The 16,495-nt window shown below is 32.6% G+C and overlaps 1 protein-coding gene across 1 annotated transcript; it reads left to right on the top strand.

Moving 5' to 3' along the window:
• Positions 1–397: 397 nt before the first annotated feature.
• On the top strand, positions 398–14,497 carry LOC130447220 (uncharacterized). The gene is made up of 3 exons (XM_056783908.1): positions 398–495; positions 3,916–4,414; positions 4,998–14,497. Exons 1-3 carry the CDS (start codon positions 442–444, stop codon positions 13,232–13,234), a joined length of 8,790 nt encoding a protein of 2,929 aa, XP_056639886.1. The 5' UTR covers positions 398–441; the 3' UTR covers positions 13,235–14,497.
• The last annotated feature ends 1,998 nt before the right edge of the window (positions 14,498–16,495 follow it).

Below are 16,495 nucleotides of genomic sequence, written 5' to 3'. Positions count from 1 at the left end.
TTTTATTGCATTTTTTTATCAGCTGTATCCTCAAACACATAAAAAATATTCTGTTATAGATATTCAGTTCAATTTGTGCACCACCATAGTTGTCAGTATACACAACAGTTTTTTTCTTTTTATATATATTTTTTAGGTTCTATTCTAGATTTGAAAGGATAAATATTTTTCAAATATGATGAAAAAACTTCATTGGGTGGTTTATAATATTTTTCACGTACCTAAACAATTTAATTCTAGAAATATATTTGTTTTTAAATTGAAAAGGTTCTTTTTGATTATTGAACCGCATTCTATCTCAATGTCATATATTGTTTTTGCGTGCAAAAACAACATGAAAAACGTGTCATTTTCTTTGAGTGTAAATTATTTATAAAAAGTGATCCAATAAATAATTAGTTAGTTGCCAGCATTTGTTTTTCGTGGTCGTCGTAACGTAACATGTACGACGTACGAATTATACTATGTGTTTTGCTAGTAACATGTACGTTAAGGGTGAGTTTCAAGATCTTTTAAAAAAATAGTGCGGTATTGAAGATTCTGTGAGAGTAGTTTCAATATTTACATTGAAGTGAGAGCTATTCGATGTACTCAATAGAATTATTAAGGTCATCAAGTCATTTCTTATATTTTCCTATTGAATATTTATTTACAAACTGCAAAATATTATTTTAAATACTCACAAGTAGATACAACAAAATTTTAATTAGGAAATGTTGAAATTTTTATTTGTTTCTTATATTCTATATGCTATGGTTTGCGAATCACCATATAATTTATTCTATCGAAGCTTCTGTTGTTTTATTTGTATATTTTAATCAATTATGGTCTTGGAATTTGTTCAGCCGATATCTCTGCGTCAATTTCATCCTTTTCTAGTATACATATTATTAAGAATTTTGTTTTCAATTGTTTGCAAAAATACTGAAAAATTGAATTTGGAAATCTAAGAGATCTAAGAAATTGTTAAATTCATCAAGAATAATAACTATCCTCTCTGCACACGAGGAGTTTCGGCATTAACAGTTTTTTAATTTGTTTATGGCGGTCTATTTTGTAAGCCCATCTTAATTATGTTGCGGAATGTTCACAACGGATATCGAAATGTGGGAAATCCCTGATATTGTTATAAAATGCTAAATAAGGCAAAAATTTTGGAAATTCTGTATAAAAAGTGAACAGAGCCTGTACGAGGGTTTTATCTGCTTCCAATTTATCACACCCTACAAGCAGTTTCCATATGATAAGACATACAAAACAGAATCTGTGATTTCTGAGAAAATATTTGAAATATCTCATAACATTTCTGTGAAGTACTACTGTGAATTTTCATATATGTTTGTTATTTATAAATATGATATTATAGGGCATAAAGGATATAATACATTATCGAAAAATTTAGATCTAAAACAACTCAAATAAAGTATCTTGTGTGTGTTACTGTGATGCTGATTACATAGGGCAGACATCGCACTGTTTATAAAATATATTGAAATCATCAATGGGAAAAAAATAAAACTGTATAAACAAACCATGAAATGAAATGAAATTCTTGAAAAGTAATCAAATACAAAAAAAGAGATTTGGAAAAATATTTATTGTGATTTGAGCGAATTTTTATTTTTATATTAATGTTGTAGGTGAAGTAAAGATGAATATAATTTGACAGATTGTCAATAACACGTCATATTTTGATAAATATCAAAATATTTATCAAAACATTCGATATTTTTCTTTTATATCAAAGTAGGAGGAGTCAACAAAATCTTCGGTGTATTTTTTACTGACTTCCTAGGCTTCTTAGTGTAGTGTAGAGATGAATGTGAAAGAATAGGGAAAATTTTTACAACCAAACACTCAACTTTGGTACTTTTTTAATTTCGAACACAAGCCCATGTCTCAAGACAGTTCCTGCAATAGTTATTTAAGTTGCTAGTTATGAAAAGAGCGATATTGATACAAGCGTAATATTTCCCAAAACGCCAGCGAGTTTTGCAAATTACGCGGGGTCAAGCCCTGACATACATGAAGATATCAAAGCTTCAAATGAAATAATCATTAGAGAAGAAGTTCAAGAGAATATTTACCCAGAAAGTGGACTTACTATAAATAACTGCGTCTTAAATAATCTCGAAATACTTTTGAATTAGATTAATTAGTTAATTGTCAGTTGAAATAATGAAATAGTAGTAGCATCTGACTAGCCGGAATGATTTCAAATTTGTCATTGCTTATCAAAATACATGAGTCTGTGTTTGAGATTTTCAGATACTAGTTAAATAAAACAGATACAGCTAAAACAAAAATTAAAACACTGTATTCATCTCACCTAGTATATCGATAGCTAAAACGTTGAATCATGAATGACATGAATACAACAATAATTGAATCAAACTCATATTTATATTTATCTTGTAATTATTTCTTGAAAGATTTTATCGTAATTTTTTTCCATATTTAGTCAGTAACAGTTGATACTAATTCATTTAAGAATTAAAATTTTTTGATAACGTTACGGAGCATTGAGTTTTACGACTGAACAACTCTAATTTTAAATGTATGTTCAAGTGTTTGTTACATTTCATGTCCATTGTAAGGTTACCTTGCATCGTCGCCTTCTTCTAAAGAGTGATGAATGTTGTTTTTGTACTGAAAAATCATGTTTACTTCATAAATTTTCTGCAAATGTGTTTTATTTATGTTAGTTAGTAAGCTTCGATTTATGTGTGACCTTTTGAGATCTGTATCTATTGAATTTAAAGTAACTGAAATACTTGATAAGTTTTTTCCGAAGCTTTCGTATCTTTTTTTATTAAAATGAACGTTTTCTACTGTGAAAAATCTGTTGATGAGAACGACAAGCAGTACTTTTATTCATTGCATTATTTAGATACATTTCACAAAGCAATAACCATATTTATTTATCTTTGGCTGATTCCTTACTTCCTGAATCAAATGAACTTTTCTTTTAATGTGAACATTATATTTGAAACCAGTTAATACGTAGTGTTTGATAGTACAGTTTAACAAATTAATATTATTATGGATACAACTATCTTTTACCATATCAGTCTTGTTACAAATATTAGTATTTAAACTGTGAAATAAATATAAAAAATTATAGTTGACCGATGAATTTGGACGTTGGTATAGGGATATAATTTTTATTCTGAACAACCCATTTTAATAACTTTTTGATGTGTTTGCCACAGAAAAATAGGTTTCTATAAATGCTCAATTATTCGAAACTAATATTATATTTGAAATTAGTGTTACACAAAGTCCGAAAATGAGAGCTTAAATCCAAAATTTCTCAATTGGTTTATATCTTATTTTATACCTTACGTAATTTGTTGTAAATTCTCTGATATCTTCATAGTTTATAGCTTCTACTAACTTTAGCTTATGACAAAACAAAATGATATTGTGCTCTGTATCTCCGGATTGAAAATTTCGTTTGTTTCTTAGAAGAACTTTACATGAATCTCTATATATTATGATATATGAAAGTTATAATTGTCTCTATTTTTTTAAGGATATGTCCAATTACTTTTTATTAATGAAACTACAGATTTATTGAGGAAACTATCAACTAGATTCGATGGTACCAATAGAGTTTACATTCAAGAATTTGCTAATGCAGAAGTATGAATGTTAGAAAAAATTGCAACTATTTTTATAAGCATATTGAACCTCCCACTAATCATACTATTTTTTTCGCACATTGCACAGTATAAATACTTCTCTCCATATTATTTTGATTGTAGTCCATCTCTCAAAACACTTGAAATATAATGGATATATTGATGAAATTGAAGGAAGCCTCTCGATTTTTGAAACCATATTAACTGGTTTTTGTTATCATTATTGGAAAAAATCATACATTTCTTTGCAAACATCGATTTTAATTTCCAGGCTTCAGCAAAAACAGATGAATCGGACAACTTACAACTATCAAAAATATTTTGTACACCTAAAGATTTCTCCAGAGTAAACTTCGATCATTTCGAAATTCTAGAAAGAAATAATTTTGATCCTCCAGTGATTGGTAGTTCTACAGAAGATGAGTCAACAGGAGGATCAAAACAGCATCCGAAATCCTTCGCTAATGCTCAAGTTATGTTAAGGATCGGAGGAGATGATATCAAAGGGAAAAATTGTATAGATTGCCCCCAGAAATTAATGACTAAAGTAGGACAACCTTATCCTATCCCACACTCAACTGGTATACATCATCATGACAATCAGTTACGGTCATCCGGAAATCCTTTCCTTCCATATTCTTTTGGACCTCAGATGAATCAGTACACTCCAATCTCACCTTATATGACTGTAGCTCCTGTAGCGCCATCTTTCGTTTTTCCTGGATATATTTATAATCCTTCTGATTTTCCAGGACATTATCGTCATAATGGTGAGTTATAGATCCTCTATTTTTTATTTTATTAGCAGATTGTTTAAAATGCCAACATTAGATAATTTGGCATATCGGAAACTACTCGTAGTATTTCTCTTTCTCTTTCTCTTTCTCTTTCTCTTTCTCTTTCTCTTTCTCTTTCTCTTTCTCTTTCTCTTTCTCTTTCTCTTTCTCTTTCTCTTTCTCTTTCTCTTTCTCTTTCTCTTTCTCTTTCTCTTTCTCTTTCTCTTTCTCTTTCTCTTTCTCTTTCTCTTCTCTTTCTCTTTCTCTTTCTCTTTCTCTTTCTCTTTCTCTTTCTCTTTCTCTTTCTCTTTCTCTTTCTCTTTCTCTTTCTCTTTCTCTTTCTCTTTCTCTTTCTCTTTCTCTTTCTCTTTCTCTTTCTCTTTCTCTTTCTCTTTCTCTTTCTCTTTCTCTTTCTCTTTCTCTTTCTCTTTCTCTTTCTCCTTTCTCTTTCTCTTTCTCTTCCTTTCCCTTTCTCTTTTATTTTATCAACTCCCGTACTATGCGCTAACTTTGTCTACGAAAATTTTTGTTTTTCGAAAGGAGTGATTACAACTAATCTAATCTTCTTCAATTTTAGTTATACCGTCCACTTCAAAGAATAAATACTCGCGCGGAAATTTTTTAGAAAACACAAATCAAGAACACACCATAGAAAAAATCATCAACGTAAACCATCCAAAAATTCTTCACGTCACAGATCCCAACAAAGACGTTGTACAAGAGGAGCGAAGCCAGTTTCACGACGCAAACGACATAAATGCTGTCATAGAAAAAAAAACTCACACAAAAAATACCGAGGAAAGACAAAATATTAGGTTCCAAACGGACCAACATGAGAATGTACAAAAAAGAGGTATTGAACTAAATACATCAACTAAAGATATTTTAGCTGTTGAGAATGTAAGTAAAGATATACCTCTTACATACAAGACATTTTCTAAATGTAATCAAGCATTACCAATGATACCAAATCATAAATATGTCCAATGTGTTCCTGAGACAAATTCGCATCAATCTAGAGGACACACCCACATAGGAAATGCTCCCCATAAACGTAAACCAGAATATTACAGTCATTACACTCTATCGCCTTATGTTGATGAAAGACAATTCATTGATTTTCTGTCATCAAAACAAGAAGAGGCAAATAGCACCGAAGAAAAGTCTGAATCTTTTCAACAAAAGTCAAAAAGCTTACTCCATAGTTTCAGTACAAATTGTAATAAGGAACATGAAGAAAATCGAAGAAGATTAGACGGTGAAAATGGAGAAAAATCTCTATTTACGAATAATGAACATTCGAAAGTTCATCCAGTTCATGAACCAGAGAGACCAAATTCCGTTGCAGCTGATAAGAAATCTAGGGAAGCTGCAGTGTCACCATACCCAGAGAAAAGTAAACCAATTTCCATAAAAGTGCACATAAAAACCCCATTCAAAGCAAGTTCATACACAGATATACCTATTTCAATATCTGCATATAATGAAGAGCCAGGTTTCTGCGATATTTCGGAGGAATTATCAAGAAATTCACCGTCTGATAACGTTGTAACTACAAATAATGAAGTTCCTATTGCTATAACTACCTATAAAGAATCTACTATTTCTGTTGATGGAATAAAAGACTCTCCCATTGTTATCAATGAAACAAATGAGGCCGTTGCTCCAATAAACCAAACACCTATTTCTGTTGCAACTCATGGAAGAAAACCGCCGAGTCCTATTCCCTCCATTTCTTCATCTGTAAAAAAAGAAGCTCCCATTTCAATACCATCAACCAATGAAGCTCCAATTTCAATTACTGCACATAAGGAGTCCCCAATCGAATCGTTTTCTCACGAAGAAAGTTCAATGTTAAAACAAGCATATGAAAAAATACCCCTTTTACATAATGTACCTGAAAAATCCTCTATAGATATAATTTCAAACCCAGAGCGACCACAGCCTTATAATAAAGCTATATTTTTAAATAAAAAGACTCCTTTCGATTTGGCATCTTCAAAGGACTGTGCAATTACGATAGCTACCATGAAGTCACCAATATCTACATTTTCAGTACAGGAATCTCCCATTTCGATATTATCAATAAAAGAAGCACCAATTGAAACTTCATTTGATAAAAAATCTGCGATTGAAACTAAGAAAGAGACATCAATGGATATAGATTCACTGAAAGAAGAACCAGTCACCATTCCAGATGGCAAGAAATCAACTTTATACAGAGAAACTCCAATAGAAACACTAGCAAAATTAGATGAGCCCATTTCAAATAATGAATTTAGAAAATCGTCTATATACACACAATTACAGTGCGATAATATTATTCCTTCCTGTCAAGAAGATTCCATTGGCAAAACAACCATGAAAGAATCATCGATACATTCAAATGTAATGAGAGAAAGTCCTATTTCTATATCTTCAATGAAGAAGGCAGCGTGTAATGAAGTACCTCTTTCAAATGATGCATATAAAGAATCTGATAATATGGAACCTCCATGTGAAGAAACACCAAGTTCCAAGCCACGTACACATGATTATCCTCTCAGAACTACAGAGTTTGGAGAAATACCTATATCAATTGGTGCTTCCAAGAAATTCTCTAAATCTATATATGAAGAGCAACAACCTTATGGAAAAACGTGCGAAAAAGTTCCGATTAGTGTAACATCTGGCAAAGAATCCTTAATATTTATAGATACCGTGGAGGAATCTCCTATATTTCTGCAGGAATCAAAAGTAACTCCTAAATCAATATCAGTATTTAAAGATATACCTCTCTTAAATGATGTGCACAAAGAATCGCCATTACACAATCCACATTGTGAACAGTTACCACCATGCCATAGTAAAAAACTTTTCCATGAAGAAGTTTCATATACCCCCGTTACATTAGATGCTTCTAAAAACGTACCAATATCCCCGACTGAAAGGAAAGATGAACCAATATCCATTTCTGCTTATGAAGAGCCTTCTATTGAATCATTTTTCTACCATGAATCTCCTAAATCGATGTTAGCACATAAAGGAATATTAATTTCGAATGATCCATATAAAGAATCCTTCATACATATTCCTTCATATGATGGACAACAATGTGATGTGAAGAGAGAACAACAAATAACTCGTACTGGGAAAAAAGAAGCTCCTATTTCTTTAAAATCAATAGATGATATGCCAATTTCTATTTCAGCAATAAAAGAGATTCCCATTGAATCATCTACATATGAAGAAGCTCCGATCAATACAATAATCAACAAGGAAGCACCGATATCCCTAGCAGCAAATAATGAGGTACCAATAACATCATCAACAATAAAAAAAGAAACTCCAATATCAATTTCTGCGTACAAAGAAGCTCCTATTGATATATCTTCCAACAAAGAAGTTTCTATATCTGTATCAGCATATAAAGAAGCACCTCTTTCAAATGAAGCAAACAAAGAATCATCTATCTACACACCGTCATTTGAAGAGCTCTCTCAATCAGAAAATACTGTATTGAATAAAGACGGTATATATTTGGTGAAAGAAAAGCCAATTTCCATCTCAACACCTAGCGAAGCTCCTATTGAATCGTCTAGACCTTTATGCCAAGAAGCTTCTAATAATATGATTTCCAACGGAGAAATGGACATATCTAAAATTGCTTTAGAACAACATCCTATAATCTCACATGCAGTGAAAGATTTTAGAATCACCATTCCAGTATATGAGGAATTTGAGGAAACACCTATTGAATTTGATTTGTTCAAAAATACCCCTAAATTAATATCATCGTATGATCATTTGAGTAACGTAAATAAAGAATCAGCTATATACAACCTTCCTAATGGGGAATCGGTTTTATGTGATAAAGATATAACTCCATACGAAGAAGCACTCATTAGTATGATGGGTCAGAAACCAACTGCAATGTCTAGTTTATCGCATGAGGAATGTGATAATTCAATACCTCCCTGCGAAGAAAGTTCTATCGGTATTAGTTCTCATAAAGAATCTCCTTTTTCAAGAGATAACATGAAAGAATCGTCAATATCGTTAGCAGTAGCAAAAGAAACACCTGTTTCTCTAACTATGATGAAGAAAGCATCGATTTCCATTCCAACAAACAAAGAAGCTCTATTCGAATCAACTTTTCACAAAGAAAGTCCTATATCGATAAATAATACAAAAGAAACTTCAATTTCCATTCCAGAGCATAAAGAAACTTCCATAGACTTACCATCCCAAAAAGAAGCTCCCATATCACTATTAGTAAATAAAGAAATGCCTTTTACAAATAGTGTTAAAAAAGAAGCATCTATTCACATACCTCTCTTTGAAGATAAAGATTCACCAATATCATTACATCAAAAAAATGAAAGTCCAATTTCAATAGATTCGGTAAAAGAAGCATCTATTTCCGTTTCAGCAACAAAAGAGTCTCCAATCGAGTCAACTTTCTACAAAGACAGTCCTATATCAATAAATGCCAAGAAAGAAGCTCCAATTATAATTTCAGTCTACAAGGACACTCCTGTATCAATATTAGCGAATCAGGAAGTACCTATTCTAGCTAGTGCCAACAAAGAATCGGCTATCTCCTTACCTTCTTGTGAAGAATTATTACCATGTGATAATAAAATACCTTCATGCGATGAAGTTCCTATAACACATAAGAAAGGAATTCCCATATCAAAGAATAGCATGGAAGAGACGTTTATGTTAGATGCAACAAAAGAAACTCCAGTTTCAATAAATTCTCTGAGAGAGACAACGATTTCCACTTCAACAGATAAAGAATCTCCGTTTGAGCCGAGTGCCTATAGAGAAAGTCCAATATCGATAGATACCACTAAAGAAGCTCCAATTTCAATTCCAGTATATAAGGAAACTCCTATTGGATTGTCTTCTGACAAAGAATGTCTTGTACCAATATTAGCAGATGAAGCACCTATTCTAAATAGTGCTGACAAAGAATCAGCCATCTATATACCTCCATATGAAGAGTTTGGATCATGTGATTATCCAATACCTTTGTCCGATGAAGCTTTTATTAGTTGCTATGAAGTGATTCCCCTATCAATCGATAACGTGGAAGAGACGCCAATATCATTAGATGCAAAAAAAGAATCTCCAATTTCAATAAATTCTATGAAAGAGGAAACAATTTCTTTTGGAACAGATAAAAAATCTCCATTCGAGTCAGCTTCCTACAAAGAAAGTCCTATATCATATCATGAAGTACCTATCGCAACTAGTGTTGACAAAGCATCGACTATCTACTCACCATGTAAAGATATATTACCTTGTGATAATCCAATACTTGTATGCGAAGAAGTTACTGGAACAACCCAGGAAGAAATTCCCATACTAAAAGATATCATGGAAGAGACGCCAATATCGTTAGATGCACCAAAAGAAGCACCAATTTCAATAAAATCCATGGGAGAGGCAACAATTTCTGTTGCAACAAATAAAGAATCCCCATTCGAAACATCCGCCTACAAAGAAAGTCCTGTATCGATATATGTCACCAAAGAGGCTCCGATTTCAATTTCAGTGTATAATGAAGCTCCTATTGGAGATCATGTACCTATTGCAAATAGTGCTGAAAAAGAATCGACTATCTACTTACCTCCATCTGAAAAGATATTACCATGTGATAATCTGATACCATCATGCGATGAAGTTTCTGGAACATTCCATCAAGAAATTTCTATTTCAAGAAATGACATGAAAGAGACACCAATATCGTTAGATGCAACAAAAGAAGATCCAGATTCAATACATTCTATGAGAGAGGCAACGATTTCCATCACAGCAAATAAAGATGCTCCTGTAGAAGCAATTTCCTCTAAAGAATCTCCTACATTGATATGTGCCACTAAAGAAGCCCCAATTTCAATTCAAGAGTATGAGGAAACTCCTATCATTATAAAAACCTATAAGGAACCTCCTATATCAATAGATGATATGAAAGAGACACCAATATTATTATCTGCAACAAAAGAAACTGGCATTTTAATAGATCCAAAGAAAGAAGCACCGATTTCTATTTCAGCAATTAAAGAGCCTCCTCTAGCAGCAACTACTTCGAAAGAAACTCCTATATCGATATGTGCCACTAAGGAAGCTCCAATTCTAATTTCAGGATATAAGGAAGCTCCTATCATCATAAAATCTTATAAGGAACCTCCTATATCAATAGAAGATATAAAAGATACACCAATATCATTGTCTGCAACTAATGAAACTGAAATTTCAATAGATCCAATAAAAGAAGCACCGATATCTATTTCAGCAATTAAAGAACCTCCTCTAGAAACAACTACCTCGAAAGAAACTCCTATATCGATATGTGCCACTAAGGATGCTCCAATTCTAATTTCAGGTTATAAAGAAGCTCCTATCATCATAAAATCTTATAAGGAACCTCATATATCAATAGAAGATATAAAAGATACAACAATATCATTATCTGCAGCTAATGAAACTGAAATTTCAATAGATCCAATAAAAGAAGCACCGATATCTATTTCAGCAATTAAAGAACCTCCTCTAGAAACAACTACCTCGAAAGAAACTCCTATATCGATATGTGCCACTAAGGAAGCTCCGATTCTAATTTCAGGTTATAAAGAAGCTCCCATCATCATAAAATCTAATAAGGAACCTCCTATATCAGTAGATGACATAAAAGAGACACCAATATCATTACTTGCAACAAAAGAAATTGAAATTTCAATAGATCCAAAGAAAGAAGCTCCAATCTCTATTTCAGAAAATAGAGAACCTTCTATTGAATCAACTTCCTACAAAGAAACTCCTATATCTGTTTGTATAATGAAAGAAGCTCAAATTTCTGTTCCAACATATGAGGGAACTTCTTCTTGCGAAGAAACTTCTACTAGAAAATTGTCCCAGAAAGAAGCTCCTATTTCTATACCTACCAAGAAAGATTCTCCAGTTAGTATAAGTGGAGAAAAAGAAGCTCCCATTTCCATATATTCGATTCGAGAAAGACCTATTTCAGCTTCAGGAGAAGTGAACATTAAAGAAATTCCTATAAAGTCGTCTTGTAATGTGTCGTATCCTAAAGCAATAAAGGAAACTCCCATATCTGGAGTTGCTGCGAAAAAATCTCCTATTTCCATATCTCCAGTGAGCGAAGAACCAATCGTCATCACTTCCATTAAGGAATCCCCTATTATATCATACTTATGTAGAGATTCCCCTATATCAGTATCACCATATAAAGAAATACCAACTATCAATAATATGTACAAGGATTATGAGCAGATAACTCCTTGTTCTAGTGGAAATTATATAGAGACTGTTATATGTGATGAAAATCCAATTTCCATTGCAGCTTACAAAGACTTTCCTATATCTGAAACTCCATTAACAGGATCATCATCGATTGGTTCAAGTAGTGAAATGCCTTGTAGAAAAATGCCAAGTTTATCTTCCAACGTATTCAATCTTTGCATACCTTCTACAGAACGTAACATTCGCAAAGATACACCAATTTATTTGTCAACTCCTAATGAATCTCCTATTCGTATGATTCCTCACCAAGAGATACCAATTTATAAAAAACAAGTGAATTCAATACATACAGAGGCCCCTTTCAATATATTGTCTTACGAAAATACTTATATCCCAACATATAGTAAAAACTGTGTAGAACTTCCTGTATCGATATCATCTATTGTAAATGAAAAATGTGTTTTTGAAAAAAAATGCATTAATTTACCGGATTGTCATGCAGTACCTTGCGTAGAAACCAGTTCTTGTCAAGTAATGCCAATTTGTAAACCAACTGAGATGTATAAAAATTTTTTGTGCCCAGTGCATGATAATGCCAATTTGCCAGAAACAGATTATATATCAGTGAAAAAGGAGCTACCTCTGTACAATTATTGGGGCGATAAACAAGACTGGAGATATCGATTAGGAAAACCTTTTATTCAGAAATGCCAAACTTGTTCTGGTGATTACATATATCCCAAAAAACCTGTGGTGGTCAATTTGAAAACAATTGAACAAGAAAATGTAGGTGACCATTCTCGTCTTAATAAATTTGGTTACGATAATCAACATTCAATTCAACGAAATATTCTAAGAAAATGGTTGAATGATTCATTAATACCCTACGACTGTAAGGAATGCGGTAGAAAATTATTAGTATCATATCCAATTTCACAAGATGTTTTATCTGAAACACCGGACTCCAATGCTTATTCTGATATACCAATTTTCAATACGAAGGTATCCAATGTAAATTGTCCTTGCTGTCAATTGAAAGGATACTGCGATTGCGTGAATTGTCAATGTGGACGGAACGCTCCCTATGGTAAAAGATTCAGTACTGATATGGATTCACACACAAAAATTGCACCATATAAACAAAAAATTCACCCTCAAACGTCACGGTATAAAATAAAAACAGCACTCAACTCCCCTTCATGCTCAATGTCTCCCCTTCCACTTTCTTATTCAACAGGTTATTCAACTTCTTTTAAATCAACTTCTTCTTACGTAAAGATCGGGGATAACGAACCAAATGTTGTTTATAATGGATTCACTTCAATGACAGGTGATGGTTTTTATACCGATTCTAATAATCATGTGTATTACAAGCAACCTACTGTGAAACAAATTGTTTCTAAATGTCATCCAAATGATCCAGAGCTCCAAATGAATTATTACGAGCCGCCGCAAATTTACGGCATAAATGCAAACCAGAGGTATGACAACCCACCTTACGCGCCGCATTATGTTAATGACAATGTCTATTATAATACTTACAACAATAAAAGATTTTGCTAATGACCATATCTTACAAGTGATTATATTGTTAAGTAATAAAAGGTCTCTTCGATTCTCCAATTGTTGAGAACAATATTTACCTAAAACTAAAGTAGAAAGTAGAATTATTATTTCGTTGAAGTTTATTTATTTTAAATGTAGTTTATTTTTTATATGTTATTTTAATAATAAAATTTTGCTTTCAAAATTATTTTTTTTTTCACCGATTATATGTTTAAATAGTAAATAAATCATTCTGACCAGTTCCGTACTTTCAAGATTTAATTCAATTTCTGCAAAATTACAGGAAAAAGATTCTAATACCAAAAGAATTCATTATTCTTTTTTGACAGAGCTATGCTCTTTGACATCTGATCTAAATTGCATGTTGAATTTGGATTAATAACCAATTATGTAATTAAGTTTTGGCTATTGAAATAAAGTATTCAATAGCTAAAAGAACTTACTGCAAAAAATTGTTATTCTTCTTCTTCTTCTTCTTACGTTAGGACTAGGCCCTGTATTTTCATCAAGGGTTTGCCAGGAGTAGTTGGGATGCTGAGGACCAGCTTTCATACCACCTTATAGGTGGTCGTCCAGGAGGTCCAGTTGTGTCTGGTTTCTTTTCCTTTGTAATTTTTGCTAACCGTTCATTTTGCATTCTGTCAACATTGTCTCTCCATTCTCTTCTGCGGCTCCTTGCCCGTCTTAATACATCCTGAATATCGCACATGTCCCTTATTTAAAAAATTGTTATTGAAATAGTTAATCAATTTGCAAGAAATGCTTAATCCAAAATATCAATTCTATAGCATACAGGGTGTTTCAAAAAAATGTGATCTCGTCTCTAGGATATATAGATATATAAAATGAAAATGTTGTATTAGATAAATATTTATAAATTTGAAATCTGTAAAAAATATTTTTCAATTACAGAAGCGTGAATATAAAGATGAGTGAGGATTTGGAAGTGAGTTATTATATTTTATAAGTATTAGCAAACTATCACCTCGTAACTCCTTTCCTTAGACGCGAACAGTGGAATCCCTTGGAAGTTATATTAAAGGCCGCTTGACTGATGTAATACAACATACTCAACTAATTTTTCTATGTTTTTTCGTCTAATTCTCTAGCTAATCTGTCCATCAGATTCCAAAAGCAAAGCAGAGGCAGATATAATTATTGCCAGTGATGCAATGGTCACTTTCTTCTTGTTTACTCTAATTAGCTCTGTTATTTTCAATTTTAAACTGCCCACAAAATATTAAATAAAGTTTGAGGCTAGGAAATTGTTTACTTTTACTTTTGAAATTTTGATTAGTGGCAACCATGATGCAGTGGTAAGAAACTTGCATGTTGAATATCTATTGGTTGAGTAAATTTTGCTGGAAGTGACTCACCACACAACAGCGCCGAATGAGTTTTTCCCGACAACATACAGCAGCACGTTGTTTTGGTTTACCATCTTATTGCGTCGTATTAGGCTAATTTCCCATTACCCAGGCAGTTGATTTAACGACGCCGGGTAACCGACTGTTGGGATGAAGACTGTATTAGTATTAGACCATTCACATTTGGCTGACAAATGTCGAAGTCGTTTACATAACAGCCAACAGCCGGGTGTCTACCGTAGGAAGCCGGCAGCTTCCACTGCGATGGACGGCTGTCTATGTTATGCAAAACTAGTCACGACTAGACAAGCACACATCTACTCGGCATCTGTCTTTAATCAATTTTATTTTGAATACTTTCTCGGGTATTGGGTACAGTCTGTAGTTTATTCACCAAAATTTATTAATCTTTTTTGTGCCATGGCGAAAATTGACATCGAATTTCTAATTACATTGGTACAGAATCGATACATTTTATGGAAACAGATATTATAACATTATAAGGACTGAATTTAAACCAGAAGCGCATGGATTGAAGTTTTAAGTGAATTAAATGAATGATTCCCAGATATGGATAATAAAACAAGAAATGATTATGGTAAGTACAGTGCTATATATTAAATTGTAACAGATATTAATAGTATTTCAGGTTTTATACTTTGTTAACTTGACAAATTAAATTTTTGAAAACTGCCATGCCAATGAGCCGGTAGGTGTAATACAATAATTTTTCATCATTTTTCGTATATTATTTGCTGAAATTCCACCACGTACGCAATTAATTCTCTTCATACTTTCAAGTTCTGTCATAAACAAAGCATCTTCTGCGTTGTAGCCCTCTCTTTCGATAACTAAATTTTGCAAAACAACACAAGCCTTAACGATATCGTTGGCAAACTCTAGCTTCAGGTTTATAGTTCTATGGAAAATCTCCATTTATTGGACAGAATTCCGAATGAACATTCTATATAGCTTCAAGCTCTAGAGAGGCGCTAGTTAAGCAATCTTTTTGAAATTGTCAAATGATATTCACCGAATGGTCGGAGAAGGTGTTAGTGTAGCCCGAACGTTTCATTATCAACAAAAACATATGGAACGTTAGGACTTTTCGTAGTAGGAAGACATTTCTCGTCAGGAATAATCAATGTATGATCAAGCAGGGCTTTTTATAAGCAGCAACACATCACTGACTTTTAGTAATAGTAGAAATACCTAGTCAATAACTGTAGTGCAGATCTGTGAATGTACAACCACAAGCCAAATATGTAAAACAAATATTTCAATATTACTACCTATATTAGAATTTTTTTTTTCAGGTGCGCTTCTTATGAAAAAGTTGGCTAATATACGCTATTCATTGAACAGGAGTGAAAGAGCCTATCAATCTTCATTAAAGTCAGGAAGTGAAAGAAAACCACCAAAAACGTATATTTACGGTAAACAAAACTGATTTTTATGGAAAAAAAGCCACGAATACACGCTCTACTAATGACAGTCTGTCGAATGATGAAGATACTAAAGATATAGAAAACGGTAACGATAGTACTTTTCACTCTTTTCAATTATCTGAAAACGAGGTTGAATGCAAACATCGTATAATACTAGGAAGCGGTTGCAGAGGCAAAACTCAGGCGCATACAACCGTAGAAAAGAAAAGCAGATCCCGTTGAGTTGGAGCTAATTGGTGCCCTATAACAACAGCCAGATCGCCATATGTCGTTTTTCAAAAATATAATTTCATAACTGAATATATTTAACGACGATGAAATGGTCGAATTTTAACTCAAAATAATGCATATAATTTCTAAAATAAAGACACGTGAAAAGATAGCAGGTAATATCCATACAGTCAGGTGTATTCTAATGTACATTGTACAGCAACTGGTACTTA

Source organism: Diorhabda sublineata, chromosome 8 (genome assembly GCF_026230105.1).
Source record: "Diorhabda sublineata isolate icDioSubl1.1 chromosome 8, icDioSubl1.1, whole genome shotgun sequence".
Lineage (NCBI taxonomy): Eukaryota > Metazoa > Arthropoda > Insecta > Coleoptera > Chrysomelidae > Diorhabda > Diorhabda sublineata.
This window is presented reverse-complemented; position numbering and strand designations above follow the sequence as displayed.

Coding starts and splice junctions, on each gene's coding strand:
- LOC130447220 (XM_056783908.1), top strand. CDS start 442: ATGTACGACGTACGAATTATACTATGTGTTTTGCTAGTAACATGTACG. Junction 496..3,915: donor TAGTAACATGTACGTTAAGG/GTGAGTTTCAAG, acceptor TTTAATTTCCAG/GCTTCAGCAAAAACAGATGA. Junction 4,415..4,997: donor AGGACATTATCGTCATAATG/GTGAGTTATAGA, acceptor CTTCAATTTTAG/TTATACCGTCCACTTCAAAG.